The following is a 26,377-nucleotide window of genomic DNA, read 5'->3' on the forward strand; positions in this document are numbered from 1 at the left end:
ACAGCTCCTGTTAGTCAGTTGACATTTGTATTGGTTTATTGATGTTTCACTTGCTTTTGATGGGGTCTTAAAGACCTGAGATTGCACAGACATACATGGATCTACTTTTAGTCTAGCATGCTTCAGGGTCTTAAAGGCCATTTATATACTCAGACCTTTCCATTTTGTGATTTTCAGCGTCTCTAAATGGGCTTTTTGTTATTAATGCCTAACTCATGTACAATCCTGAATACGCGCATGCCAGTTGCATTGGATGAACGGCTTCAAACGACACAGAGGAAGGCAAATAAAATCTGATGGGAGGTACATGTAGAGTTGGAACTGATCCACACAAAGCCATGGCCTGACATAAACACTACAAAACTTGAATTTATTCTGTCCGGAGACCAAATTTACAGAAAATATCAGTGTTTATTTTCTGTAAACTAATTGTAAAAAACAATCAAGAGAAACGATTCTGCTTATCCAATACAATCAATCATTCAGACGGCGACAGGCTCCTTATATCCGATCAAAGTTCTTCATCAAACCTGTTTTTGTAAGATTATGAAGTTATTGATTTAGCTTTGGAATAGGATCAAATGACAGAAATAATCAAGATTTTGCTTCATGTACACCATATCAAAAATTAAATAAAGAAAGAGAAAATAAATTATCTACAGAATTAGTGCAATAATGCTGAAATCTATTTTGTAATCTTCATTCTCACCGTGTCAATGTCAAACCAACATATTACAACTTTTTAGAGTAAATGGTCCACCAGGATTACAGGTCGCTTTAGGAACCTCCATGAGGAATAAACCATCCTGCCAGACTAATTGAGCCGTATTATCTTCAATTAAATTCCAAAAGCCATGAAATTAATATTTCCCCGCGATAGGTCATCGATAATGTAGTATAAAGTTGCATCAAAATGCTTAATATTAGGAAACCGAGGTTTCTTTGAACAGAGAAGTTCCCATGACAGCTTTATACGAAGTGTGAAATTGTAAATTGCACTCTTAAAAAGTGAGGAGACCGCTTTGTTACATACTCTCACTAATGTATCTGTGGGGTCAGGTTTGAAGGCACGTCTACAAGCAGTATTGATGTTACTTTCTTGTTCTATTGTGATTGGTGTGTGGAATGAAAGGGTGGTGGAGTGTCGGCACTCCCATTATAAGAATTTTGGAGCAAAGGGTCCTTGCCCCTCAGAAAATATATCTGAGGGACAAGGACAAAAGACGGGGCATTAGTGCTGGTCTGGCAGGATGCTTCCTACAGCATTTTTTAAAGAATTTTTTAAATTTATTTTTAAAGAAAGGTCAAACATCATCTCAATAAAGTTGTAATTTTACTAGAATAGAGTCATGATACTGTGGGAATAAAAATAGCTGAAAAATGTGTAATGTTCAGTTTGAAGCGTGGTAAATTGAATTCTGTGATTCTACAGAGAAAAATCAGGAATATGGAGGATCGGTATTTTACATATTTGAGAACAATGGAATATAACCATGGACATCAAATAATCATGATTTGGTTGTTCTAAAACGTCAGTATAGTTCTCAAAAATACAAGTTAATTCATTATACCTTCTAAAACTATACTATAAAATATGTTATCTCAGAACACGACCTTTTGGGTTTGTAAATTCCTAACATTTTCTTCTTAAAATGACAGCGTCATCTCAAATTATTGCGCAATTACCTTTGTAATTTTGTAAAATATTTGTAGAATAGGATTATTTAAATAATCTAATCACTCATATTTGTAATATTGGGACTTTTTCTCATGAAATTACAACGTTCTATTCGTAATGGGACCCCCATTCTCTAAATCAAGTTCATTTCAGCGCATTAAGGGAGTTCTTGAAGCAGGTTATTATCAGTAGTTATCTTTTAATTAAATAGATTATAATACTCTACTCAACCTAGACAGACCTCTTTCATTTTAAATAATTAGTAATTTAATGTTTTAGATATAACATTTGTGCAGACTATTTGCTGTGAAAAATGTCAACATTTTAGTTTGAGTGCCACTCATTGCCTTAACATGAAGCTGCTATATTCCCAGTTTATTGACTGTGTATTGACCAATCCTATTCCACCTAAAAGCTAAAGATCTATTGTGTGTAATATGGCTACTCCTTTGCTCTAGTCCAACAAGACGCAAACGAAAAGAGATCAGTGTAAAAACAAAATGCTGGATGGAAGAAAAACACCACGTAACACTTCATTCACTAGTTCACTGTATCCTTAGAGAAGAAATTATCCATCAATTTTAAGTACAGCGGAACATTTTTCATAATTTTCTTAGAATCCCTGTGTGCATTGCAGTATGGAAGTATCAGGGGAAGATTTTCATTTGACATAGGACAGAGACAAGCAACCTAATCTTTCCCTTTAAAACCAGAAGAGCCAACACCTTTCTTTTTCTCCTGCAGACAGAGTGCATCCTATTCCCCACTTTGCTCCACCTCTTGGCCATCAGGCACCCTCTCTTCTGAAGCCCCGCCATCCTCCAGCTGCACCTGCCCAGTCTCCTGGATATACCCTGGTACGACAACACTTGCAGTGTGTGGGTCCTCCTCTACCACCGGATGAGAGGCTGGGGGGTTGATGCTTTCGCTGGGAATGGCACTCGTGTCCCTGGTTGTCTCCTCAGCTGGGCCGATGGAGGAAGTTTCACTGAAGGAGTCAGAGCCCGCCCCCGAGCGCCGGAATAACCTCTGACCTACAACGTCAAGAGAGGAAGTACACAAGCAGAGTTTAATGTCATTTTACGCAGGTATCAGAATTCTGCGAGCAGGACTGGTACCCAAGACGAAAATCCCTAGGAACCATTTTCATCACCTTGCAAGCTAGCCAAAATTAACTAGTCGGAGGGGAAAACTTTCTGGAAGATGGAAATGGATTAGAAAAGAGATTAGGTCAATAGATTTAATTTAACTTAATTAACTTTATATTCTGAAAGTCATTAATCTCGATTAAAAGTTGAAGATGAAGCTCTCTTTATCTTCAACTACCGTCTCGGTCTCTCTCCAATCTAACTGAGTGTAGCACACAACGGTTTCAGGGGTTGACGCATAGCATAAGTAAACAAAGCTGCGCTGACTGCATTCAAATATTTTATTCCATTAATCTCGGCCACATTAATTGCATAAGTTAACGCGTTAAATTTAACAGCCCTAAAAAAGATGCAACTAAAAAGAGTAGGTTCTTTCCTTCTGGGAACCGGAACGTTAAGTATTTCTACACTTCAGAGGATATACGGGTGCTTATTAAAACATCCCTTTCCAAAACCCCAATCTCTAGAGCTGTGCTCTGTCTCTGTCGCTTTGTCTTTTCAATGGGACTTGTCATCCAATAATTCCACTAAAAGCGGATTATTCAAATTCGCTGGCGGTTTCGTGGCACCTCTTCTCTGCCACTCCAGGTTTGGGGATTTGAACCTGCACCCTTTTGTTCCGCTGGGGACGACGTAGGCCATCGCACCGCTCTTATGAACGATGTTGGCCCATCTCTGCTGTTCCCCTGACGAAGACTTCAGCCTTCAGTTCTTGTTTGACACGTGGAGTAATTCCTCTCCAGACTTCTCTGCTGTATGTCGTGCCTGTGTTTGTTTTACTTCCAATGCAAAACGCTCTCTCCATCCTGATGTCCAAAACCCTTGAACGTGCTATCTTTAATCAACTCTCCTCTTATCTCCACTGTAACAACCTCCTTGACCCCCACCAGTCAGGTTTCAAGGCAGGCCACTCCACAGAGACTGCTCTCCTTGCTGTCTCTGAGCAACTCCACACTGCTAGAGCCGCCTCTCTCTCCTCTGTCCTCATCCTTCTGGACCTCTCTGCTGCATTTGACACGGTCAACCACCAGATCCTTATTTCCTCCCTTCAGGAACTTGGTGTCACAGGCTCTGCTCTCTCCCTTCTCTCGTCCTACCTCGATGGCCGCACCTACCGGGTAACCGAGGATCTGTGTCGGAACCGTGTCCTCTCACTACTGGAGTTCCTCAGGGTTCCGTGCTGGGTCCCCTCCTGTTTTCGCTTTACACCAACTCTCTTGGCGCTGTCATTCGCTCGCATGGCTTCTCTTACCACAGCTATGACGATGACACCCAACTAATTCTCCCCTTCCCTCACTCGGACACCCAGGTGGCGGCTCGGATCTCTGCCTGTCTAACTGACATCTCTCAGTGGATGTCCGCCCACCATCTGAAACTCAACCCCGACAAGACTGAACTACTTCTCTTTCCCGGAAAAGATTCGCTTACCCAGGACCTGACAGTCAACTTTGGGAACTCCGTACTAACGCCCACTTCGACTGCCAAGAACCTCGGCGTCACACTCGACAGCCAACTCTCCCTGACTCCCAACATCACCGCGACAACGCGATCCTGTAGATACACGCTCTACAACATCAGGAGAATACGTCCCCTTCTCACTCAGAAGGCAGCGCAGGTACTGATTCAGGCTCTTGTCATCTCCCGCCTGGACTACTGCAACTCCCTCCTGGCAGGTCTCCCTGCCACCGCCATTCGACCTCTGCAGCTCATTCAGAATGCAGCAGCTCGACTGGTCTTCAACCTTCCGAAATTCTCCCACACTACTCCACTCCTCCGCTCTCTTCACTGGCTACCGGTGGCTGCCCGCATCCAGTTCAAAACACTGGTGCTCACGTACCATGCTGTGAATGGATCGGGTCCAGCTTACATCCAGGACATGGTCAAACCCTACATCCCAACCCGCACTCTCCGCTCTGCATCTGCAAAACTACTCGTCCCTCCCTCACTGAGAGCAAAACATTCGACTAGGTCTCGACTCTTCGCTGTCCTTGCGCCGAAATGGTGGAACGAGCTCTCTGAAGACATCAGGACCGCAGAGAGCGTTCACATCTTCCGCCGCAAACTAAAGACACACCTCTTCAGACTCTACCTCGACTAAAGACTAACAAATTGTAGCACTTAAATTGTACTTGTAACGTCACTCATCTATAGCAAATTGTAAATTGGCTTATTTGAGGAAATTGCACTTTCTTGTTTCTTGTTCTCCTGAGTTTGTACCCTATGGTTGAATGCACTTATTGTACGTCGCTTTGGATAAAAGCGTCAGCTAAATGACATGTAATGTAATGTAATGATGTAACTGACTGCAGCTAGCGGTCGTTTCGTTTCCATGGTCAACTTCCGGTACCGGAAGTAAACGAACGAACGTTAACTATGTTAAAATATTTTGTTGCATTAAATCGAGGCCACATTAAATCACATATATTAATGCAGTAATGTTGACAGCCCTAATAAACACTGCATTTGGGGCTGTACAAGCACCCGTATCGTAATTTCATGTTGAAATGTAGTCCACATGACCGCAGTGGGGTACCGCTGTCTGCAGGATGTCAGTCACGACGGGGAGCATCTCAACGCTAAAGGCGTTGGGCTATCGTAGCGTCAGGCCATCTCGTCGGCGAAGTCAACATTTTTCAACTTTCCTTTGATTGCGTCAAGTTTGCAATAACGTCACCGCGAGGAACGCGTCGCCCAATCGCAGTTTCGTGTTGCTCCACTCTCACTGCGTCTGTGCATAGACTTTGCATATAATCCTGTGGCGCGAAACACTGGCGTTGCGTTTGGTGTGAACGCAGCGCCATTAGCAGGCCATCAAACTGCACTTTAGCAAATAACCGTGTGGGTAGTCAGAACGCCACCAAGCTTAAGTAAGCACACATTGTGGATTTATTTCTCTGTGCCACTGTTAGTGGGGCTATCTCGTTTTTTGAATCCTCATTAAGTTGTTCATAAAACATTTATTGCACATGAAAAGCCATCAAGTGGCTCACAGATCATACGGAAATTGCTTTTCATGTGAATGATGAGGAGGAGCTCAGCTTTCCACCAGTGGCCAAAGACAATCCTACCTGGTTGTTTCCTTAATGAGGTGGAACTGTCTTGCAGGGACGGCCTCCCTGGTTGGGCCTTGGTAGAGTAAGTTGTCTCTGTGGAGTCCAGGGAACCTATAGACACACAGTTAAACAGTAATACTGACAAATGTTCACATACTTTGGTTTACTACACACAGTACTATTGTTGTAAAAAAAAAAAAAGACAAAGAATGTTCCCGTATATTGAGTAGCTTCTAAAACATATACTTATTTTTGACTTGAGTTTGAAATGTGACATGTACTGACATGGAGGTTCAAATATAACTGTTGCCATACAAGGACACTTTGTACCTGCAGCCAAGTTGAAGGTCCGGCCCTTGATGGAGCTTTGAGATGGAGAGAACCAGTTCAACACCGAGCCAACCAGAGGAAGCTGTCTCAGCGCTCCCTACACACAGAGACAGAGAAAGTCCATCATTTCAATGGACTTGTTTAGCTACATTTTGACCTTCGCACACCCAACGCAATTACAATTCACAATTAGTGAAACATACCCCAATGTACTAACTTCTCTCTCACGCACACACACAGACACACACCTCTTCCATGAGTTTCTCCTCATTGGCTTTTTGCAGCTGCAGCTCTGCCTCCAGGATACCTTTCCTCACCACCTCCGTCATGTTGTCCAGCAGCTACACAGGAAAAACTCATTATTATTTAGAAATGACAGAATCAAGTAATGTTGTACTTTTTGATCCAACAGGAAGTTAGCATTGCACTGGTTCGCTTGATAAACAATAAAAGGGATTTGGAAAGAAAATAAGCGGTCATCGTGTAACCTCCGTGTTCAGGTAATTGTTGGATAGATCAGGATTTGGTGGGTCAGCTGACATGAAGAGGTCATTGGTCTGACTCACTAACTAACTTACATGCATTCTCAAAACAATACACATTTGCTCCTACCTTTAGGCCAAGGAGCATTTCATCAATGTTCTTTACTTAATAAATTACTCCCATATGTATGTGTGACACAGGTGTGTCCAAACCTTTGACTGGTACGTGTTACTGGCCACTGGTAAGTGTTACGCATAGTCAGTGCTTGAAGTGGGCCAGTACTCACCGGTAAGCAGTACCGTTACTTCTACATTTGACTCTTAAGCGTAACGCCACCGTTTCTTGTGTACCGCCAGTGCTCTTAAGCGGATTTAGGCTGGACCGTCCCGATTCGTCCCGTTTCAATGCCCTGTCTGGTGTCCTGCTCAGCATCAAGCGGGGCGTGAATTCATGCCCCCCCCCCCCAGTCGGCTGACTTAGTATAGTTGTTTAGAAGCTAGTAAATATGCTCTTCAAATAAGTTAGATGATATTTCATCATAACTGAATGCAAATCATAACTGGGAGAGAGAGGGTGGGAGGTAATAGTTTGTCTACTGGTGCTCTCTGTTCGCTGGTGCGAGCGCCACATGCATGCAGACACAGACATCGACGTACAATGTAAACTATTAATTGAAAATCAGACCTTCAAGTATCCTCAAAAATGTATATAGCAGTTACCCTTCCACTCTCCTCTATATCTCTCCCGAGGGAAGCCAAGGTATCCACCAACTCTGAAACATCAACGTCCTCAGTGACCATACCAACAAAGATACAGTCCTCCTCTGTCCCAAACTCAGGGCCTGGGGAGAGAGAAAGAGAAGAAAGACATGGAAATGAGAAATACTGACATCTTTCACATGCCTCTCAGATGAAGAAGAGGTTCTACTAACCCGCGGAAAATATGATGTCAGTCTCAAGGTCTTGTAGTTTCTTCAGCAGCTCACTGTTGATTTTCTGCATCTCCTGCTTCCTCCTGCTCTCATCCATTCCTTCAGCCCGAGGCTCATACCTGAACATTAACATGTAATGGAATTGATGACGCGGTTAGTTAAAGCCACGTCTTTCTCTTGTCATTCACAATAGGGCTGGGTGACAAATACAGAATGATCATTACGTAAATAGTTACAATAGTAATTTTGGGTCTGTTCAGAACCCCAAACTCCGGCCCACGGTACAATTATTTCCTATATCTATTTTAAATCGGCCCACCGATAAAAAACAGGACTAACGTGGAAGTGAGCTGACATTGTATCACTGCATCATACACCAAAAAAGCTGCTGGTAAAGTAACATGTAATAACCACCTTAACAAAAACAGTTTACTTTATCAGAGATAAACGATTAAATCCACACCAATATCGGTCTTTTCTTGAGGAGGTATGTTCAGAACGCAGCCGTATGCAAGATCACACACAAGAGTGATGGCTAAGCTGACTTTTCTACATTTTGTCATGGTATAACCACAGATTCCAATTTATTTCATTGTGATTTTATGTAATGGACCAACACAAAATAGTAAATCATCTGGAAGTTGTGGGAAAGTTTACATGGATTTCAAAACGATTTACAAATAAAAATTTGAGAGTGCATTGGTATTCACCCCCTTTACTGTAAAACCCCTGACAAAAGATCTGGTGCCCTCATAAGTCACATAATTAGTAAACAGGGTTCATGTATCTGCAATTGAATCGCAGTATAAATCAAGGTGTTGTGAAGGCTTCAGAGATCGTTAGAGAGCATTACCAAACAAAGAGCATCATGAAGACCAAGGAGCTCACCAAACAGCTCAGGGATAAAGTTGTATCAATGAAGCCGGGTTAGGTTATAAAAAATAAAAAAACACCCTGCAGCCCACTTGTTTTTCCACATATCTGATCTGAAAATGTATCACTTCTCACAAAGTGGCCAATAATAGAAAATGATGCAGTGGCTTTTATACTGCTGAATAAGCCACTAAATGGGCTAATCCCAGAAATATTGTTCAATACACTGCAACTCTCGTAGGAAGTTTAAACAGAAATCCCACTCTTAAATTAGTTTACCATCCACTGGTCCAGTAGGTGGTAAAGTTCCTATTGATTTTGAATTGGAAAAGGAGTCCTGCAGGAAAAGTATGCGTTCTACATGATTTTTCTTTTATTCCATGTCTTTATAACGCAGCATGTTGTCGCAGCTGCATTGAAAATATCAAAGAACATGCAATCAAATGTTTGGTGACAATGAAGTCAAAGCCCCATTTTAGATGAAACAGACATTTAAAGTAGATAAGCTTATTTGGTTGATGTGCTGACATGCGTCTACTAACACAGTTGAATACACTAACTGGAGGTTCCTTTGAATCAATATAGGTAATGTCTTTCCACTCTTACCGGACAGCACCAAGGCCAGGCCAGCTAAGCTGCTGTACGTAGGAGAGCGAGGGAGAGTGTCGGTGGGATTCCTCTCTGAAGTCCTGTCTCAGGCACATTGTGGAGTACATCACAGACACCAGCTCGGACAGCTTCTCCATTATGTCCACGATGTTCTCCTCTTGGGTCCCCAGAACTGGGGAGAAGGGAGGAAGTCATGGTCATGTCGATGTTTTCAGTAAATATTACTGACAATATCTACATCTATTGAAACACATGTTGATCAGAATAACTTCCTTGTGTGTGTTCATGTTACCTTCAGCAGTCAGGAGGGGACTGAAGCGAACACATGTACCCTCGTCCTCAAGCTCCACCACATCCACCCCACTGGTGGGAACTAACTGAAGCAGTTGTTCACCCAGCTACACCCAGGACAACATAAAAAGAAAAACATCAAATTGGGTCAGTTCTTTTATCCAACAATAAATCAATCATCAGACATAACCACATTCAAAGCTCTTTTTCACTACATTTATCCATTCATACACTGATGACAGGAGCTACCGTACAGGTGCCATCAGTGACATTCACACTATGTAGTCGACTTGAGTGTCTTGCCCAAGGACACATAGACATTGATGCTAGCTGAGCCGGGGATTCCCTGTGCTCTGCACGAACCTCACCAAAAACATTACATATCCAGAGAGATGGAAATAACAATAACATATAGCATGATATTTATACATCACATTATAATCTGGGAGGGACTAGAATTCATCCAGATTTTCAATTTAAAAAACGTTATTAATAGGGTCGTATAAAGAGCTCTGAATGAGTCACTTAGTCTATAACTGTTTTAAACCAATATGGGCTATGTTACGTCCCCTGACGTGACTCCGCCCCCTGCTGAGAAGAGGGCGGGGGAATTCTCTCAGGTGATTTACCTGGAGCGGCGCCACCTGAGAGACATCAGACAATTAGTGGGCTACATAAAGGCTCCCTGACCCAGTGCAAGCAGACCGTCTGTGTATAGTGTCTGCGGTCAGACTGCTAAGCGTGTAAAGGTTCTTTGCCATTTCTCTTGCTATTTTTCCTCCCGTTTTGTGGATAGAGAGGAAGGTCAGTATTGTTTTTCCTTTTCCCACGGTAGGCCCGAACGACTTTGTTTTCTAGCTAGGGGGTGGTTTTCTTTATGGTTTTGGTTGTTTGAGACCCTGATGCCTTTTGCTTCCGTTCAGTTGTCTTTTGTGTTAAATAAGTTGTCGACAAATTGTATTTACTATTGTTCAAACCGCACACCTTATTTATCTCCGCCGTTCCACCTTTGCCAAGGAGACCTTTTTTTCTACATTTGTGTGTTACGCCTGTGCACCCCTCGGCGCGATAGGCAGGCCGTAACGGGCTACAAGACACTGAAAAGCTAAGTAGAGTCTGGGAGTTCTAACTAAAATTCACATTAAATATGCTATGTGTAATGCAAATAGAGAGCTGCAGGGATGGTGTATTTTTATTAAGCATGAATACAGTTAGCAGAGGTAAAGAGCTAACGTTATGAAGGAACTCCACATTTCAGTGCCGCGGCTTTAGCCCGCTTGCTAAACTGAGCTGAGCTAAACTAAGGAAGTGCACACTAAACCTCGCCGGAGCGTAAAATAGTCGTTGCGGTCTGTATCTGTGCACAAGAACCACCGCTGCCACCAATGTAACCGAGAGTCTTGGGTTTGTGGATGATGATCTCATGACACATTAATAACCGCCGTTACACTACAATAAAAATAGAGCTATATAGAATTGCTAGTGCAGGGGTATTCAACTAAAATGTGAAGAGGTCCGGAAGATCATAATGTAACTAGTTGGTGTGATTTGGTCTTTAGATGTGAGCATAAGCGCTGATTGGCTGGTGCCTGTGCGGTCGTAGTTGCATGAAAGGTGCTGAGAGTGAACCGGTGCCCAGCTTGAGAGCTCCTGTGGGAACCTGAATGTGGTCATTGTGGACTGAAAGATAACTTCTTCTCCATCAATTTATCCGTTCGCTACAATATATTGGATTTAATGTGTATTTAAAGACAATACAATTCTGATGACATTTAAATTTGTGGGAAAAAAAATGTCACGACCCCTGGTTCAGACCTCTGAAATAGAGGAATAGAGTATCAACATTTGCATGTAATCAATACACTACTAACAAATCAAACTAATTCAACTTTGAAAATATTTATTGTTCCATAACAAAGGACTGAACATTTATGTGTGACTGAAAATATAAAATAAAAGTAGGTCTGCGTTTTTTAGGGCTGCATTAAAAAAAAAATTAATTCAATTCAGAAAAATTAAAATAAACTGATGGAAAAGCTTGAATTTCCCCTTTTCTGCTTCACATTTGGACTCTACAAATTATAAATAAAATGTGTTAACTTTTTTTTTTAAAACTACTTTTGCTGTGCACTTGTCTTTTTGGAGAGCGCCATTAGTTCCTCGTTGTTCGTCCCTTTGTCTCGCTTTCTCAGTCTCGTCTTTTTCTCAAATCTCGCTATCTTTCTTTTCTTCCTACAGTCTTTTTATTTGTAATTTGCCGCTACCTCTCTCGTCTGTCCACAGCATTGAGATGATCTCATCCTGCCTTGAATGCCAGACTGGATTGGTCGAGTGATATGACATGAGATGGTTTAACTCTAATGCCATTGGTCTGCGCTTTAAGCCACCACCGTAAAGACAAAGCTGCGCCGGTCAAAGTGCGCTGTCACGTTTAAATCACAAGTCTTTTTTTTAGCTTTTGGTCTGGATGGGACGGCTTCTGGGTCCGGATCCAGACCGTGGTCCGTCAGTTAGTGACCTCTGGTCTAGTGAGAGAGACTGCTTTACCCGCCACAGCTAAATTCTACACGCATTTGGCCGGTGCAAATGTCAAGACCTGGGCACAAAGTACATGTCGAAGGAGCAGATGACACTCACCCATCTGTTGAAGGCATCAAGCACCTCTTTTTCCCCAGCACAGTGACCTTCCACTGAGCCCCCGCTGGATGCTATGAACGCAAGAAGGGAAACGTTGACTAGAGGAAGAATTCCACAATGTACCATGATTATTTGTTTATAGTGATATAATTATCCCAATAATAACATGTTGTCAGTGATGGCTGGAGATCAGGAGGGAGAGACTTTTAAGCTAATATCTTATTACACAAACTACTCGAGGTTTCAGCAGCTAAGATGACAATACAAAGAGATCCCCATTAACATCCTAGTCTATGGGACATCCCTGTTAGTGATTGACTTCATGAGGGTTGGCCCAGTCATTATATTTTGGGTCAAGGGGGTGTGAACCTTACCAGAACTAATTTCCTGGGAAAACCTGAAAAGCACCACAGGAGAGCTGAGTTCGTCCTCCACCTGTTGGACACACGAACACAAGGTGATCCTAAGAGTAGAGGATCAATGTCACCATACCTAACCAGTGATCTGCTTTATGACATGCTAAACAATTATTATCAGTGAAAAGACATGCTTTAAACTACTACATTGTCCGTAGTGATTATTACTATGAAAACACACATTTCTTGTTTGATATGTCAAACTGATCCTGATGGAAGTGATCAAGTTATTGCCTCTCAGTGGTATGGAGTAGCCAAAGCCAAAGGTACAAGTCCAGTTCAGAACATTTGTTTTAGTACAAACTAATCAATATGTGACATGGAATTTTAGGTACTCCATCAGCACCGTAAAACGTTTCAAAAGCATGTAGCTTGGGACCCCTGCTAAGCATTTCATTGCGTTTGGGTCAAATTGTGCTATCCAAATCAATTTAACCCAAATACAATTCAGCAAACATATCAGAAGTTGCGTAACGTGAATTTCTGAACCAATTTCTTTTGGGTGTCGAGTCAGTCAATGAATTGTTGTCTTATCGGTCTCGTTGTCCATTGTCTTGTCTGATGTTATGCACCAACCGCCAAGTCAAATTCCTTCTATGTCTAACATATTTTGGTAATAAATGTTCCTGATGAATAATCCACAGGCATATGTGGTGTTGTCAAGTTAGAAAACTAGAGAATAACACTTGTATGTCTGAAACATGAATAGACAAATGGCTCTGCACCCTGGACAGGATTCAAGGCTTTAACGTGCTTGTTGCTGACTGAATCCCACACAGGCATCAGTTGGCCAGATGGGTGGGGTTGTTTAAGTACAGTAGGTACATTTTGAACTGCTTTTGCCGCTCTAGCTTTTGGATTTGGACAAGACCAAACAAAAGATCACCCAATGGGATTCTTACTTGTGCTATGACTTGTGCAAACAATAAGACTATGTTCAAACAGACAACAATCAGAGCTGATGCTTAACACAAATGCGATGGCACCACAACTTTGTATTTTTGACCGCACCAGAATCAACACGGTCCCAAAACAATTGAGATTAGTCTTAGACAGGACACTGGTGACCATTAAATAGTTGTTCCTTCAAAGTAGTGTGTGTGTATATAATATATATATATATATATGAGGATGACATGGATACCACGGACCTGGTGCCAACATTCACTGCTAAGGATTAGCTGTACGAAAAAACCCACAACCAACAGTACTAGACATGTGGAGAGTCCGCATTAATCAGCAGCATTCTTCCTTCGTGGGGAAAAGAGCCAGCCATCCCCACATTTTTCGGATCTGTATGAATACACCTGTATGTGCTGTTCGAGATTGGTCGGTGGAAGTGAGAAACAGTCAAGTACGTTGTAGTCCGCAAACTAACTGTCTGGTTGGTAAATTGCAGAAGTCGGCTAATCTCTCAGCTGCGATGTTTTCTCCGTATCACAGTCCTGTTTGTCTTTATTAGAATCTTTTTATTATAAATCTTTGATCCAACATGATCTTTCGGAGTTTCTTCATTTTTGAACACAACAGCAGCCAAAGAAAGAAAAGGTATGTGACTCTCTATCCCAGCTCTACAACATCGGCGACGATGAACATACTGGACGTTTCCAAATGAGGAACATGACGACGCACGCAGTTTCACTCAAACTCCGTATTTTTGGCAGACGGTTGCGTCGGAACGGTTTGTTCTTATTGAAGCACTGTTTGCCCGCAGAGACAACACCTTGAAAATCCGCCAGAATGCCTAAAGGATGACCTGTTAAAGTCTTTCGGACTGTCTGACTCTGCGCTGGTTGGCCGGCTTCTTTTATTGAATGGTCTCCGTCACCTCAAGCCGTCTGAGCTACTCCTTCCCACTCCCTGTGCCTAACTAGAAGCCGCAACCGGCTTCCCCATCCGCACGTTTGGGACACGGTACATGACGCTGTGTTTTAATGGTGCAGCTTTTCAGCTGTGACTCCCCTAATTGGGGCAGACTTTTTCTGCGCCTTAAGCCTAGTTTATGCTTCTGCATTTTCAGAGAGACGCAGGAGCCCCTAGCACGCCCCTTGCGTGCCTTTTCACACCGCCTTGCGTGCGTCAATCCATTTTTCTAGACTTGCGTCAAACGCTTTGCAAGCCTCTCGCAGCCCGAAAGGCTGCGATTGGTCAGATAACTACATCCTTTACGGAGTCATAGCACAATAGGTAGTCTTCGACAAAAAACGTTACTGCGGTGAATTGCTCTGCAACACACGCAAGCCTTTCTGAAACGTGAATTGACGCGAGTGCGTCGACACAGCTGCGCGTAAAGACGCAGAAGCATGCGCCAGCCTTAAGGCCTGTTGGTAGATGCTGTGACTCTTTGTATCCATGTAAACTCAGTGGAGCTGGCCAGTACTCGGCGCTAGACCTGTCAAAGCTCACTATTGCCAAGGCAAAATATGGAGCGCTTGGGCATCATTCGCTGCAGTACCAAGACTTCACCCCTGCACATTACACCAAAGTCTGGTGGCGGATGGCGCCCATGTGGAGATTGAGCGTCTTTGTGTACCAAGAAAAGCTCACTAAACATGGTAACGGGACATGGTGGGGTTGAAGGTGAGGTGATGGCAGTTTACCAGGGGAGGTTTTGGATGTGACTAAATGGCCACAAGGTGTGCAGCCAAAAAAGAAAGGTTTGCCGTCTCAGTTTATCCTAGCGCTTCTGCATTGACCGTGATGTTTAAAAGTAAGAAAAGCGTGAAACATTGAAGGGGGGGTTTATGCTTTTGAACAGGCATTGTAGCAGTAATGTAGAGCGCCGTGCTGTAAAGGGTCACTACAGAACTATCACATACACATAAGATTTATTTTTACTGAGGCATAACACACAGTTTAAGGCGTAAACAGAAATATCCTCTTTTGGATATTTATGGTGAGTTACAAGCAGTAACTTCATGCACAGTGGGTTATTTGCTGACTTGGTATGGTCGCACTCACAAAAACCCCTTTCCACCTTTTACTGTGGTAAACATTCTGGTACTGGCCGAACATAGAGAGCACCTACCAAGGTTTTGATGGAGGCAAGAGTTTTTAGCTTTGGCAGAAGTTGCTGGGTCTGGGGGGGAAAGAGAAGAGGTGAAACGACTAACTTTTCACATCAACCAAAGAAAACAATATGTTAAAGAAGTATTTCTCAACTCCTCAATGACGATTTTATTCATACCAACATTCAAAAGGTTTTGTTTTAAATAGTTCCCGCTTTTGAGACACACACTTCTATATTGAAAAGTAAAAAGGCAGTGGATAGGTGGGAGCTAAGAGATGCTCACCAGAGCGGTGGAATGTCTGATCTTCTGGACAATTCCACTGTGACCGAGGTACTGCAGGGAGAGCCAGAGAGGCAGTGCTCGCAGCTTCGCCACCGGCTGGCTGGAGGTCAAACCTGCAGCCAGAGACTGAGACACAAAACATACAGATACAGAGCAGTGAGTCATCCAACTATGAGGCTAGATAGGTAGGTGTGTGTGTGTGCTCTCAGGAACTGTTAATTCAATCTACTGCACACGGGGCAGGTCTATTGCTAGGAAACCAAGGACGTGCCGTGTCTTGGTTGGTGCAATTTGGACAGGTGACGTGTTGAATATCAATAACTGTAACAACAGATGGCATAGTGTGGGGCGGGGCTTCAGAGCGCTGCTGACTAAAGGTGGAGACGGTCAATACATCTGTTGACATAAGTTGACGGATCCTTTATGTGGCGAAAAGTTTCATGATTGCTACGGCTTAGCAAGATGACTGACAATTAGCCAGTGACACAAGCTCAAATTGTGGCAGCGGCAGCCGCTGAGGTTCTTCCTGGTTCAAGCTCAGGAGCCGCGGCAAGTAGGGTAGCTGGCACGACTTTGCGGAAGCTGACTTTGTGTGGGAAAGGTGCCACAGCTGTTTAGTAGAGGTGCTCCCACTGTTTGAGAGGTGCTGGGGCTGTGGCCGTCTATTTTCATAATGGTTGGCAGTATTGTAGGTATTGTTCTTCGAATCTTTGTGTTGACATCTTCTTCCATGGCACCTTTCAAACTCCCTGAGCCAGGAGTCAGGTCCTGGCTGAGGGAACTATTGATGCTGGACCCCCTGTCACAACCCGTGGGGGTAATACTTGAGCCTACCTTCTTGAAAGAGAGGCTTCGGACTAAAATCTAAGTCCTGCAGTGTTGCCACTGCACATGTAGAGCACAGCAGACGCCTGGCCTTCTGTCTCCAAGGGAGAGTGGTTCACGTCGGTCAACGTATTCTCATGTTCCAGGGTTAGATTCAATTCATTTTATTTTGTATAGCACAAAATTACAAATTTGCCTCAGAGGGCTTTACAGTCTGTACACATTCGACATCGTCTGTCCCAAAACCCACACATCGGCACAGGAAAAACTCCCCAAAAAAGTAGTTTCTGTATTTACTGCCCGGAGGGCTTCCATTCGGACCCTCTCCACGGATGCTTACAGGGTGTGTTACTCCTCCCGTAACTGCAGGGTGGAAGATACTGCTGGACTTAGCCCATTGTTTAAGTGCAGCCAGACTGGCAACACGGTGTTTTTAATTAATTTGTATTGAATGAGATGAGCCTACCAGTGCTGGGTTTTCATGTCTGTAGAGGGTGACCGCAGTAACAGCAGGGAGTCCCAACCACTGACCTGGTGTCAGTGTCATACTGTCACTCCTGCTGGCTGCCTAGAGAGAAAAAAAACAATGTTAGCTGATAAACACACGTCCCAAGAGAAGGGTGGCTTTTCCTATAATCAAAGAGATGCGAGACAGTAGCTCAGAGATGACACAAAAACGGTTCTCCTTTTTCACACTGGGCATATGTGATTGAACCTCCTTTTTAGATGTGGTATTTGTGACAAAGATCGGTAATGGGTTTTGTGATAAGCAGCCACAGCACTGGGTTTTTAAATCACAACACATTACACATTACAGGTCATTTAGCTGACACTTTTATCGAATGGCATTTTACATTTTTGCCCAGGGGGCAATTAGGGGTTAGGTGTCTTGCTCAGGGACACTTCGACTTGGGACATAGGGCAGCCGGGACTCGAACCACCAACCTTGTGGTTTCCAGCGCACCCTGTGCCACGACGACCCACATAGTGATAAATATTTTATTTTATCAGCTTTCTATTCACATTTGTATGTGAAAATACCTTTTGGTCCCGATTCAACCATTCAATACGTTTTCTAATGCTATTCCAACGTGAGTAAAGGACAACAAAGTCTATTGATTTGGATGAATCATTAGGACCTCTAATCCTTTCAATGAGCATATAGTATGTAATTATTAATGACACGTGTTCATTGAACATGTCTATCTATTGGTACTACAGCAGCGTTTAGGCTGTGGCTGTAATTGTGTCATCAGCTTACCATGATAGCAGAGGTGACCTGACCCAGTGCCAGGGTTGCCAGGTTGACTCTGACGAAGAAAACACAAACACCATGCCCTCAATGGTGAGTATACAATGAGCACACGTCTACTGCATAAACAGTATTTCAGTGAGTTCATGTTAAAAATAGGGTGCAGAAATTAAACACTTATTGCGGCGAGTATAATAATTGACCCACCCCTCCACATGGAGCCACATGCTGTACTGATCACACAGGTCCTTTAGACGAGCCAACTTGTCTGTATGTCCTGCCCCTGGTGTACCTAGGAAAAAATCAGCGGTAGAACTTTCTCATAAACAAGGCATTTGCGTTTTAATGACTATATTGAGCAGTGTAGAAAGTGAAACATAGAAGGGATTTAACTGGGATTATCCTTCACCTGCATTGGCAACTAAAAGCAACGGAAGCTTTCTGGCTTCGATGTCCTCTTTGATTAATTTGTCCAACAGGGCAATATCCTGACAAACAGAATGAGAGTCAAAGCTCACTATTTTCAACCATCTGACAATTGTTTTCAAAAGGATTTTCATTTTAAGTCTTACCATTTGGTGTTGTGATCCAAAGATGGTGTTGCATGGGACTGTGCAAAGACTCGAGAGAGGCAGGCCAAGCTGATGACAGAGACTGTATTAAAATAATACCAATTTTCATTTATGTATGCAGCTGGATATAATACAGTTGTCATTGCCATGTCTAAAATGATTCTAAATACATATATTTATAATAATACATCAGACACTCTGAAACTGTCATACATTTGGTATGCTAATGTCTCACAAATACTAGTCGTGGTGCTAAAAAGGATATCTGGTCAATACCATAAATATGGAGCCCATCCAGAATCTTTTTTTTTTTTTTTAAGAGTCCATTTGTCTACAATAGCAATATTTCTAAATCCTAGTGGAAGCATAGGATTGCAACACACATGGGCTTTAATCTTCATCATGTGACAGTGTATGTTCCGTTCCTCTTACCTGGCTGCACAGATGCTGCCCCAGACCAGGTCTGCCGGAGGCACTCTGGTAGATGACTGGCTGTCTGGAGCCGAGGACTGAATAGCCCTCAGAGGCATATTCTTCATAACGGGCATTAATGACCAGCCGACACACTTTAACCAGGCCATCCCGGTCATCCTCATGAAAGTAGGCTGACCCGTTCTCATACCTGAGAGAAAGTTAGAGAGCAGAAAGCTCTACCAATATGTTCTCACGTCAATTCTATAATACTGTGCACTGATTAAACTAATGAATCTGAAATTTAGCATTGCGTGGTAGCAATTGCTTTCATACCATCTAATAAAAATAATAATAATTCACCTTGTGCTGGTTTTGACTCTGTGATGATAAACACCAGCAAAGCTGTAGGGATTAGTTTAGATCCTAAACTGTACTGCACCTGTAGCCAGACGTCTACCTGAACAGTCTGCACAGCCACAATGTGGTGTCAGACAGGATCCGGGTCGTCAGCTTCCTCAGCCTCTCTCTGTCCAACACCGAGATGTAAGCGGCTAGGCTGTGACCCAGCAAGGCCATGTGACCCTGTTCACCCACATGCTGCATCCTACTGGAGACAAAGAGCAGCTTCATCATACACCATATTGCTCAAGTCCTTTATTTTCATTAGGAGTAACTGCTCTCTACTTCAAAAGAAGAAACTGTATTAGTTTTTGTGTAACGTTTCTCTTTTGTTCTACACTGCCAACACGTCTAAAGACATTGCAGAAACTACTAAAATTGGGTTAAGAACTGTCCAACACATTATTAAAAACTGAAGACGGTCATGTGGTCTGATGAGTCCACATTTACCCTGTTCCAGAGTGATGGGGGCATCAGGGTAAGAAGAGAGGCAGATGAAGTGATGCACCCATCATGCCTACTGCACAGGCCTGTGGGGGCAGTGCTATGATCTGGGGTTGCTGCAGTTGGTCAGGTCTAGGTTCAGCAACTGTATGTGCTGAATGAGGTCAGCTGACTACCTGAATATACTCAATGACCAGGTTATTCCATCAATGGATTTGTTCTTACCTGATGGCACGGGCATATTCCAAGATGACAATGCCAGGATTAATCGGGCTCAAATTGTGAAAGAGTGGTTCAGGGAGCATGAAACATCATGGATTGGCCACCACAGAGTCCAGACCTTAACCCCATTGGGAATCTTTGGGATGTGATGCAGAAGGCTTTGCACAGTGGTCAGACTCTACCATCATCATTACAAGATCTTGGTGAGACATTAATGCAACACTGGATGGAAATAAATCTTGTGACGATGCAGAAGCTTATTGAAACAATGCCACAGCGAGTGCGTGCCGTAATCAAAGCTAAAGGCGGTCCAACGAAATATTAGAGGGAGTGACTTTTTTTTGGGCCAGGTGGTGTACCAACCAGGCCATGTTTTATGTGAGCCCTTATGATGAGGAACTATAAAACTAACATTTAAAACATCTTAAAAAAGGACTAAGATTGCCACGGTTATTACAGATGGCATCATCTCAATCCTAGCTACAAAAAAGCGAATACAAATGGATCATTTGTCAAATGTGAGCATGTGACACAATGCTAACAGTAATATCCTCATGGCTTGATGAGAACTGATTAGTTGTTCAAATGCTTTTTAAGGATTTTGAACTGGACTCAGCTCCTTCGGGAGAGGGTGTGCTATGACTTCAGCTTTCTACCGCTTATGTTTGATTTAATATGAATAAATATTTATACTATTCTTGTTCTCCAATGGAGTTTCTCTTTGAAATCCTTTTCAAGTTTAAAATCCTTATTCTTCCCCAATCAGCTACAACCATGTAAACCTTTAAATGGGTTAAGAGGCCTAAACTATTCTTTTCCATTCAGATTTTTGATATCTATTCAACTTGTTTCAATATCACTGATTGTGTTTCATGAGTTTTTCCGACCGGGTGTGTTTGGCAGACTGAAAACCTACGGTGGAGAGCAGCTTCCGAAAATATTTATATTTACCCAGTATTGCCACAATTTTCACTCTTCATTTTTGGATCGATAGAATGAGTCCACTGGGGGAGGGGGAGTATTTTACGGGCTGGGGCGCCCCCCTTTTATGATGGTTGGGGAAATACTGCACTTACTAGCTAGTAAAGTGGCAGCTAAGATAGCGCTAGCTAGCGTTGCACTAGTTTTGTTTAAACAGATATTCCATATCTTGGAATTTAAGGGGGCCCCAGAGATTGAACGGTCAGATGTTCTATGCTTTTTTCTTTTTTCCCCCAGGCCGTTTCTTTATCATTTACATTTGAGATTAATTTCAGTTTGCTGGTATTTTCTCATTTCAGTATTTTCAGCAGTTGAGAAAAAAAAAATCATTCACCTACTCTTATTTCTGTATATTGAGCAATTTTTTTAAATTAAATTAATTTAAGCTTTTAGCGTTCAGCATTTTCAGCAGGAAATGCATTTTGGAGTTGTACTCACTGTTGACTTGGCTTGTCCTCCTCCTCTTCCTCATCATGAATGAGATTGTGAACCAGGTGCAGTATAGTGGCAACATCCTGACCGCTGCACAGGAGACGCAAAGGAAAAAAGTGATGAGCTTCACAAAATAACCTTCTTCATCACAACATACAGCTATCCTATGAACAGACTTATTCAAGCTCAGTGCGTTTTTAACTGCCGGAGAGCAGTTATTACTTGAAGTTAATAGTTTATCAATTCATTGGGCCTCATGCAGGAGGCAATTTACAAACAACTGTCCTCTTATTTGGGTACGTATCCAGGATTTTTTTTGTTAGTACCCGTGGATTTCAGGGATTCACCAATGTTTTCGTATTTATTTTCTTCTGTGAGCTAGGAGAACAAGGGGTCCAGAGCCCTTTTGCCAAGATAAGAAAAATAAAACATTTTTTTACAACATCAACTGTCCATGGCCCTTTGATATTGCAAAAGCAAATGCTTACCTACAAAACATCAACAAGCAAAAAAGGAAAGAAGCTGGAAGTATTTACTTGCTGTGGTTCACAGTGCTTTCTTCAGAAATACCGCTGAGCTCACACGTTAACAGAATCAGAAAAGGAAGGAAAGTCCCGTCTGAGACTTAAAGCATGCTCAACCAGAAAGGGATCATGTGTGTGTTTCTTACTCTCCCTGCAGGGGTCCTGGGATGGTGGTTCTGTTGAAGCGCCACTTCACTGGTCCTGCCTCTGGCTCTCTAAACAGATGCAATAGACAATGTTGCTTTCTGTGCTCATTGGTCAGAAGTTCAACATAAGACCGACATACAGATGTGTTCCCGTGTTTTGCTTGATGTTAGCTCACTGTGAAAAAATTCCATTGCCATAATCCTAAAGTTTCAGCAACATCAGAAAGTTAGTTGTGGAAGCATAAGGTAGAAAGTAAAATAGTTCCTTATCTCACATCTGTCCGTCTCCAAGGATTCTCATGGCTTCACTCAGATTCTTTCCCACCTGAGTAAATGTTGAGTTCACCATCATCTAAAATGTGTGTATGTGTGTGGAAGTTGAAAAGAGTATTAGAACAAACATTTTTAAACCAGTCATTAGAAAATGTGAGATCACTGTGTGCATGCATAAATGGAGACATCCTGCTACTCGTGCTACGGAGCTTTCATCACTTGCTTGGACATATTATTTTATCCTGTCCATCATATCATTTTGCTATTGTTTTCAAAGCTCAAAGCTTCCATCGTAATGTTCATTGAAGCACAGCGTAAACCTCTCGAAATAAAAATGCTGTTGTAGCTGTGACTACAGGTATTGCAGAACAGTGTCCTTTTGGACCAAGAAGAAGCACAACGTTACAAAATAATTATAAAGTCCCCTTCGTTCATTTCTTGCATTATTAAGTTAATATGATCCCTATTTATACGTGGCATCCATCGGTCAACAATGGGATCCTGTGTGAATGAGCAGCAGTCCACTGCACTTCCGCAATGTCCACAGCCATCTCTGAGCGGAGACATTACGGCAGCGGGGGCAACGTTACACTTAGTACACCCGTTACACGCTGCTTCCTCTCGGCCAGCAGGTTCAACCCGCCCCGCAGCCCCGCAGCCCCTCGGCCCCTTAAAACCTTGCTAGCAACGCTCACGGCCGACCGACCTCTTACCTTCACGCAGCGGCTTGTCCGCGTCTGTCACGGTCCACGGCAAGGACACGTAATGTTCGTCCCTTCAGAAGTCTTTGCTGAAGCTCACAGTCGGGCGCGTATCTGGTGCTATAGTTTCTTTCTCTACTCCACAGAACCGGTCAGTTTACTTCCTGGATGGGCGCGCGGCGCGCGTTCCACGCTGGCAGCGTCGACGTCACGCGCTCCCACAGCACCAGTCAGGGTGAGTCTGATGACGACCCCGTATTCTATTTAACTCCCAAGCTGCAGGTGTGCCGTTGTAATGTTTCTATGAATATTTCCAGAGTGGTGTGTATAGTGGCCAGTCAATAACTGGCAGCAGGGACGCCATGGATTTACTGTTTTATTTATTACGATAAGGCGTTTCACGGTAATTATACGGTATGTGCCAGGATGGTACCGTTTTTTAAAACCCGAAGCTTGCTTGTTCCTTACAATTACAAATACGACAAATACACAACACTAAAATTAAACATAATTGGTGCAGTTTATTTACTGTCCTTAAGACAAATAATAAAGGTACGTGTTTATTACTTAACAACGCTCAAAATGAATGTTTGGACAAAATAAAATTGTAAAATCATTAAAGACAAAACTCATCTCAATAGCCTAACGTAAGACACTGAATGAAATACAAAAATGAACATTGTAATACTGAATGGAAAATGTGTGTATGTTTTGTGCATAGGCTGATTAACATGTATGTTCCTAAACAGAAATTCAATCAATTGAAGCAGTGAAACATGAAACATCCCCAAGTTTCTTCAGCGTGGTCTTCCTGTTGTGAGCAGTCATGAGAGCTCATCTCAGAGTTTGATGTTTTTTGCAACTCCACCCGTGGTTCTTGAAATTTTCTGGATTGACTGACCTTCCTGTCCTAAAGTATACTGCCGATTCTCTTACTTAGTTGCCGTAATATGGATTAGAACTGTAATCAAATAGGCCTATTCAATTTATAGAACTGTGTACCAATCCTGCACAACACAACTCAAACACATTAAGAAGGCAAGAAATTCCACAAATCAACTTCTGACAGCAACATCTGTTAACTGAAAACATTCAAGGTGAATGCCCGGTGAAGCTGATTGAAAGAATACCAAGTGTGTGCAAAGCTGCCATCAAAGCAAACATTGACTAGTTTGAATAATCTAAAATACTGTATACAACTTATTTGGGGTTTGAGCAGTTTTTTGTTGACCACATAATTCCACGTGTTCCTCATAGTTTTCAATATCAGTTTTCAATATTTATCTACAATGTAGAAAAAAGAAAACCTCAAGCATATCTTAAGGACCTGCAACTTCCTGATGTTAATCTCAAATAAAACGCAGGTTAATTTACTAGGCCAGCGATTCCCAAAGTGTGGGCCGCGGCCCCCTGGTGGGCCGGGAAGGTACTGCAGGTGGGCCGCGAGAGGTCCTTTACAATAAATAAAGTTTTTTAATTTTCAATTTTTAAAAGTTTGAAATTAATATAAAAATATTTATGATGCGGCACATTAGTTATGTGGAAGATTAGTTGATGAAGCACAAACAATTTAAACGGACAGATTAATAAAACAATAAGGCTCTTGCTCGAAACGGCTGCTCTTGTCCGCCTGTCGTTGTTCAACAAACGGGGCGCCCTCTTGTAGTATTAAAGTGAATATACCGCATTTTCCGCACTCCAAGGCGCACTTAAAAGGCTTTAATTTCCTCACAAAACGTCAGTGTCTTATAATCCGGAGCGCCTTATATATGGATCAATTGGTTAATCGGTTGATCCATACTGGTTGTACAAGGCGCTCTGCCAAACATGCCAAAGCTCGTCTACGACGGCGAGATGCTAAACGGCGCTCAAGCGCGTGAGATATGGAGCTTGTTTCAGGGCGCGTCGGAGAAACAAAGCTGTCGTTCTTGCCGAGCACTTCATGAGATTAAAGAGCGAGAGACGGTGCCGTTTTCTCTACAGTAGCTGAACCATCTTAACGGGGGAAATAAGTTATTCTAAAAGCAGCCAAAGATTTAAGGCGTGGAAGGCGAGGGGGGCGGCGGGAGCGGACGCACCTCGCAGCATCGATCGGACCCTGAAAGCACCGTCTCCACCTTACTGTCAGAAAGAACAACAGCGAGCGCGTAGAAAACTCCTTCGAGCGTGAGCAGAGATTCTCCTCGCAAGCAACGAAGTTCACGTTTCGCAAGCGAGCAAATACCTCGCGGAGACTAACTTTTACTCACGGATGTTTGATTTTGGTTAAATTCGTAAGGCTATTTAATGATTATGTTTTGATCACAGTTGTGATTAAAGGTTTGGGTGGGCCGCGAAAGATTTTCAGATTTCAAATAGGGCCGCGGCATTCTTGAGTTTGGGAACTGCTGTACTAGGCCAAGAGCACCTTCGCGGTCCATTGATATAGTCTCTAGATGGCATTGCTCTGGTATCCAGCAGCACTGTAAAGAATCTTGGTTGTCTTCAGTCAGGATGCCTCCTTTAACTCGAAGATAACATTTAATCTGGCAACACTCAATAGCGACTGAAGAGCTGCACTAAACAGGAAGTAAGAAGTACATTTTTGCATTTTCAACACAGACAGGATACACACCACACACACATACACACACCTATACTGTCGTTGATGTGTTGAACTTCTTCCATTTCTCCCATTTGTCACAACATTGTTACTCTTTGGTTCTGATTTTGTGGGTTAACGGTTCCAAATCCATTCCATTGTTATGCAGACGATACTCAACTGAACCAGAAGAGACCGACCAGCTTGTTAGACTCCAAGAATGTCTTGGAGACATCAAAACTTGGATGACCGGCAACTTCCTGATGCTCCTGCTCCTGATCTTGATAGGCCCAGAGCGCCTTCGAAGCCAGCTGTCACGTGATACAGTTTTCATGGATGGAATTGCTCTGGTACCCAGCAGCACCGTCAGGAATCTGGGAGTTCTCTTCGACCAGGAGATGACCTTCAACTCTCATATGAAGAAGACTTCAAGGACTGCCTTTTTTCATCTACGTAACATATCAAAAATCAGGAACAAGACATGATTTCATGCGTTTGTTACTTCTAGACTGGATTACTGTAATTCTTTGTGATCAGGCTGCCCTTGTAAATCTCTTAAGCCTCTCCAGTTGATTCAGAATGCTGCAGCACGTGTATTAACAAGAACTAAGAAAGGGGATCATATTACTCCTGTATTAACTTCTCTGCACTGGCTCCCTGTTAAATCAAGAATAGAATTCAAGGTACTTCTCCTCACCTACAAGGCACTTGCTGGTGAGGCACCGTCTTGTCTAAAGAGCTTGTAACACTGTATTGCCCTACAAGGCAGCTGCGCTCCATAGATACCAGTTACTTGTTATAGGGTTTTTACCCCATCATTAGATTTTTATGGTCCAGCCCGCGTTCGATCGAAGTGGGCTGTATCTGGC

The 26,377-nt window shown here is 42.8% G+C and overlaps 1 protein-coding gene across 5 annotated transcripts; it reads right to left on the reverse strand.

The window, feature by feature from the left end:
* Nucleotides 1-391: 391 nt before the first annotated feature.
* pdxdc1 (pyridoxal-dependent decarboxylase domain containing 1) lies at nt 392-23,189 on the reverse strand. Of its 5 annotated transcripts, none has more exons than XM_040191726.2 (23): nt 22,940-23,189; nt 22,229-22,305; nt 21,954-22,022; nt 21,290-21,373; nt 19,263-19,409; nt 18,824-19,013; nt 18,392-18,460; nt 18,229-18,307; nt 18,027-18,111; nt 17,829-17,877; nt 17,034-17,135; nt 15,743-15,868; nt 15,478-15,528; nt 12,408-12,468; nt 12,034-12,104; nt 9,398-9,503; nt 9,103-9,277; nt 7,624-7,742; nt 7,412-7,533; nt 6,458-6,550; nt 6,210-6,306; nt 5,895-5,990; nt 392-2,712 (listed from the first exon to the last, which is right to left on the reverse strand). In XM_040191726.2, exons 2-23 carry the CDS (start codon nt 22,303-22,305, stop codon nt 2,435-2,437), a joined length of 2,346 nt encoding a protein of 781 aa, XP_040047660.2. In that variant the 5' UTR covers nt 22,940-23,189; the 3' UTR covers nt 392-2,434. The 5 variants fall into 5 exon arrangements, with proteins under 5 accessions (XP_040047660.2, XP_040047659.2, XP_040047662.2 ...); XM_040191725.2 differs by having other exon boundaries at nt 19,263-19,412; XM_040191728.2 differs by lacking the exons at nt 21,290-21,373; nt 21,954-22,022; nt 22,229-22,305; nt 22,940-23,189 and adding an exon at nt 19,874-20,098.
* Between the last annotated feature and the right edge of the window lie 3,188 nt (nt 23,190-26,377).

Source organism: Gasterosteus aculeatus, chromosome 11 (assembly GCF_964276395.1).
Source record: "Gasterosteus aculeatus chromosome 11, fGasAcu3.hap1.1, whole genome shotgun sequence".
NCBI classification, from domain to species: Eukaryota; Metazoa; Chordata; class Actinopteri; order Perciformes; family Gasterosteidae; genus Gasterosteus; species Gasterosteus aculeatus.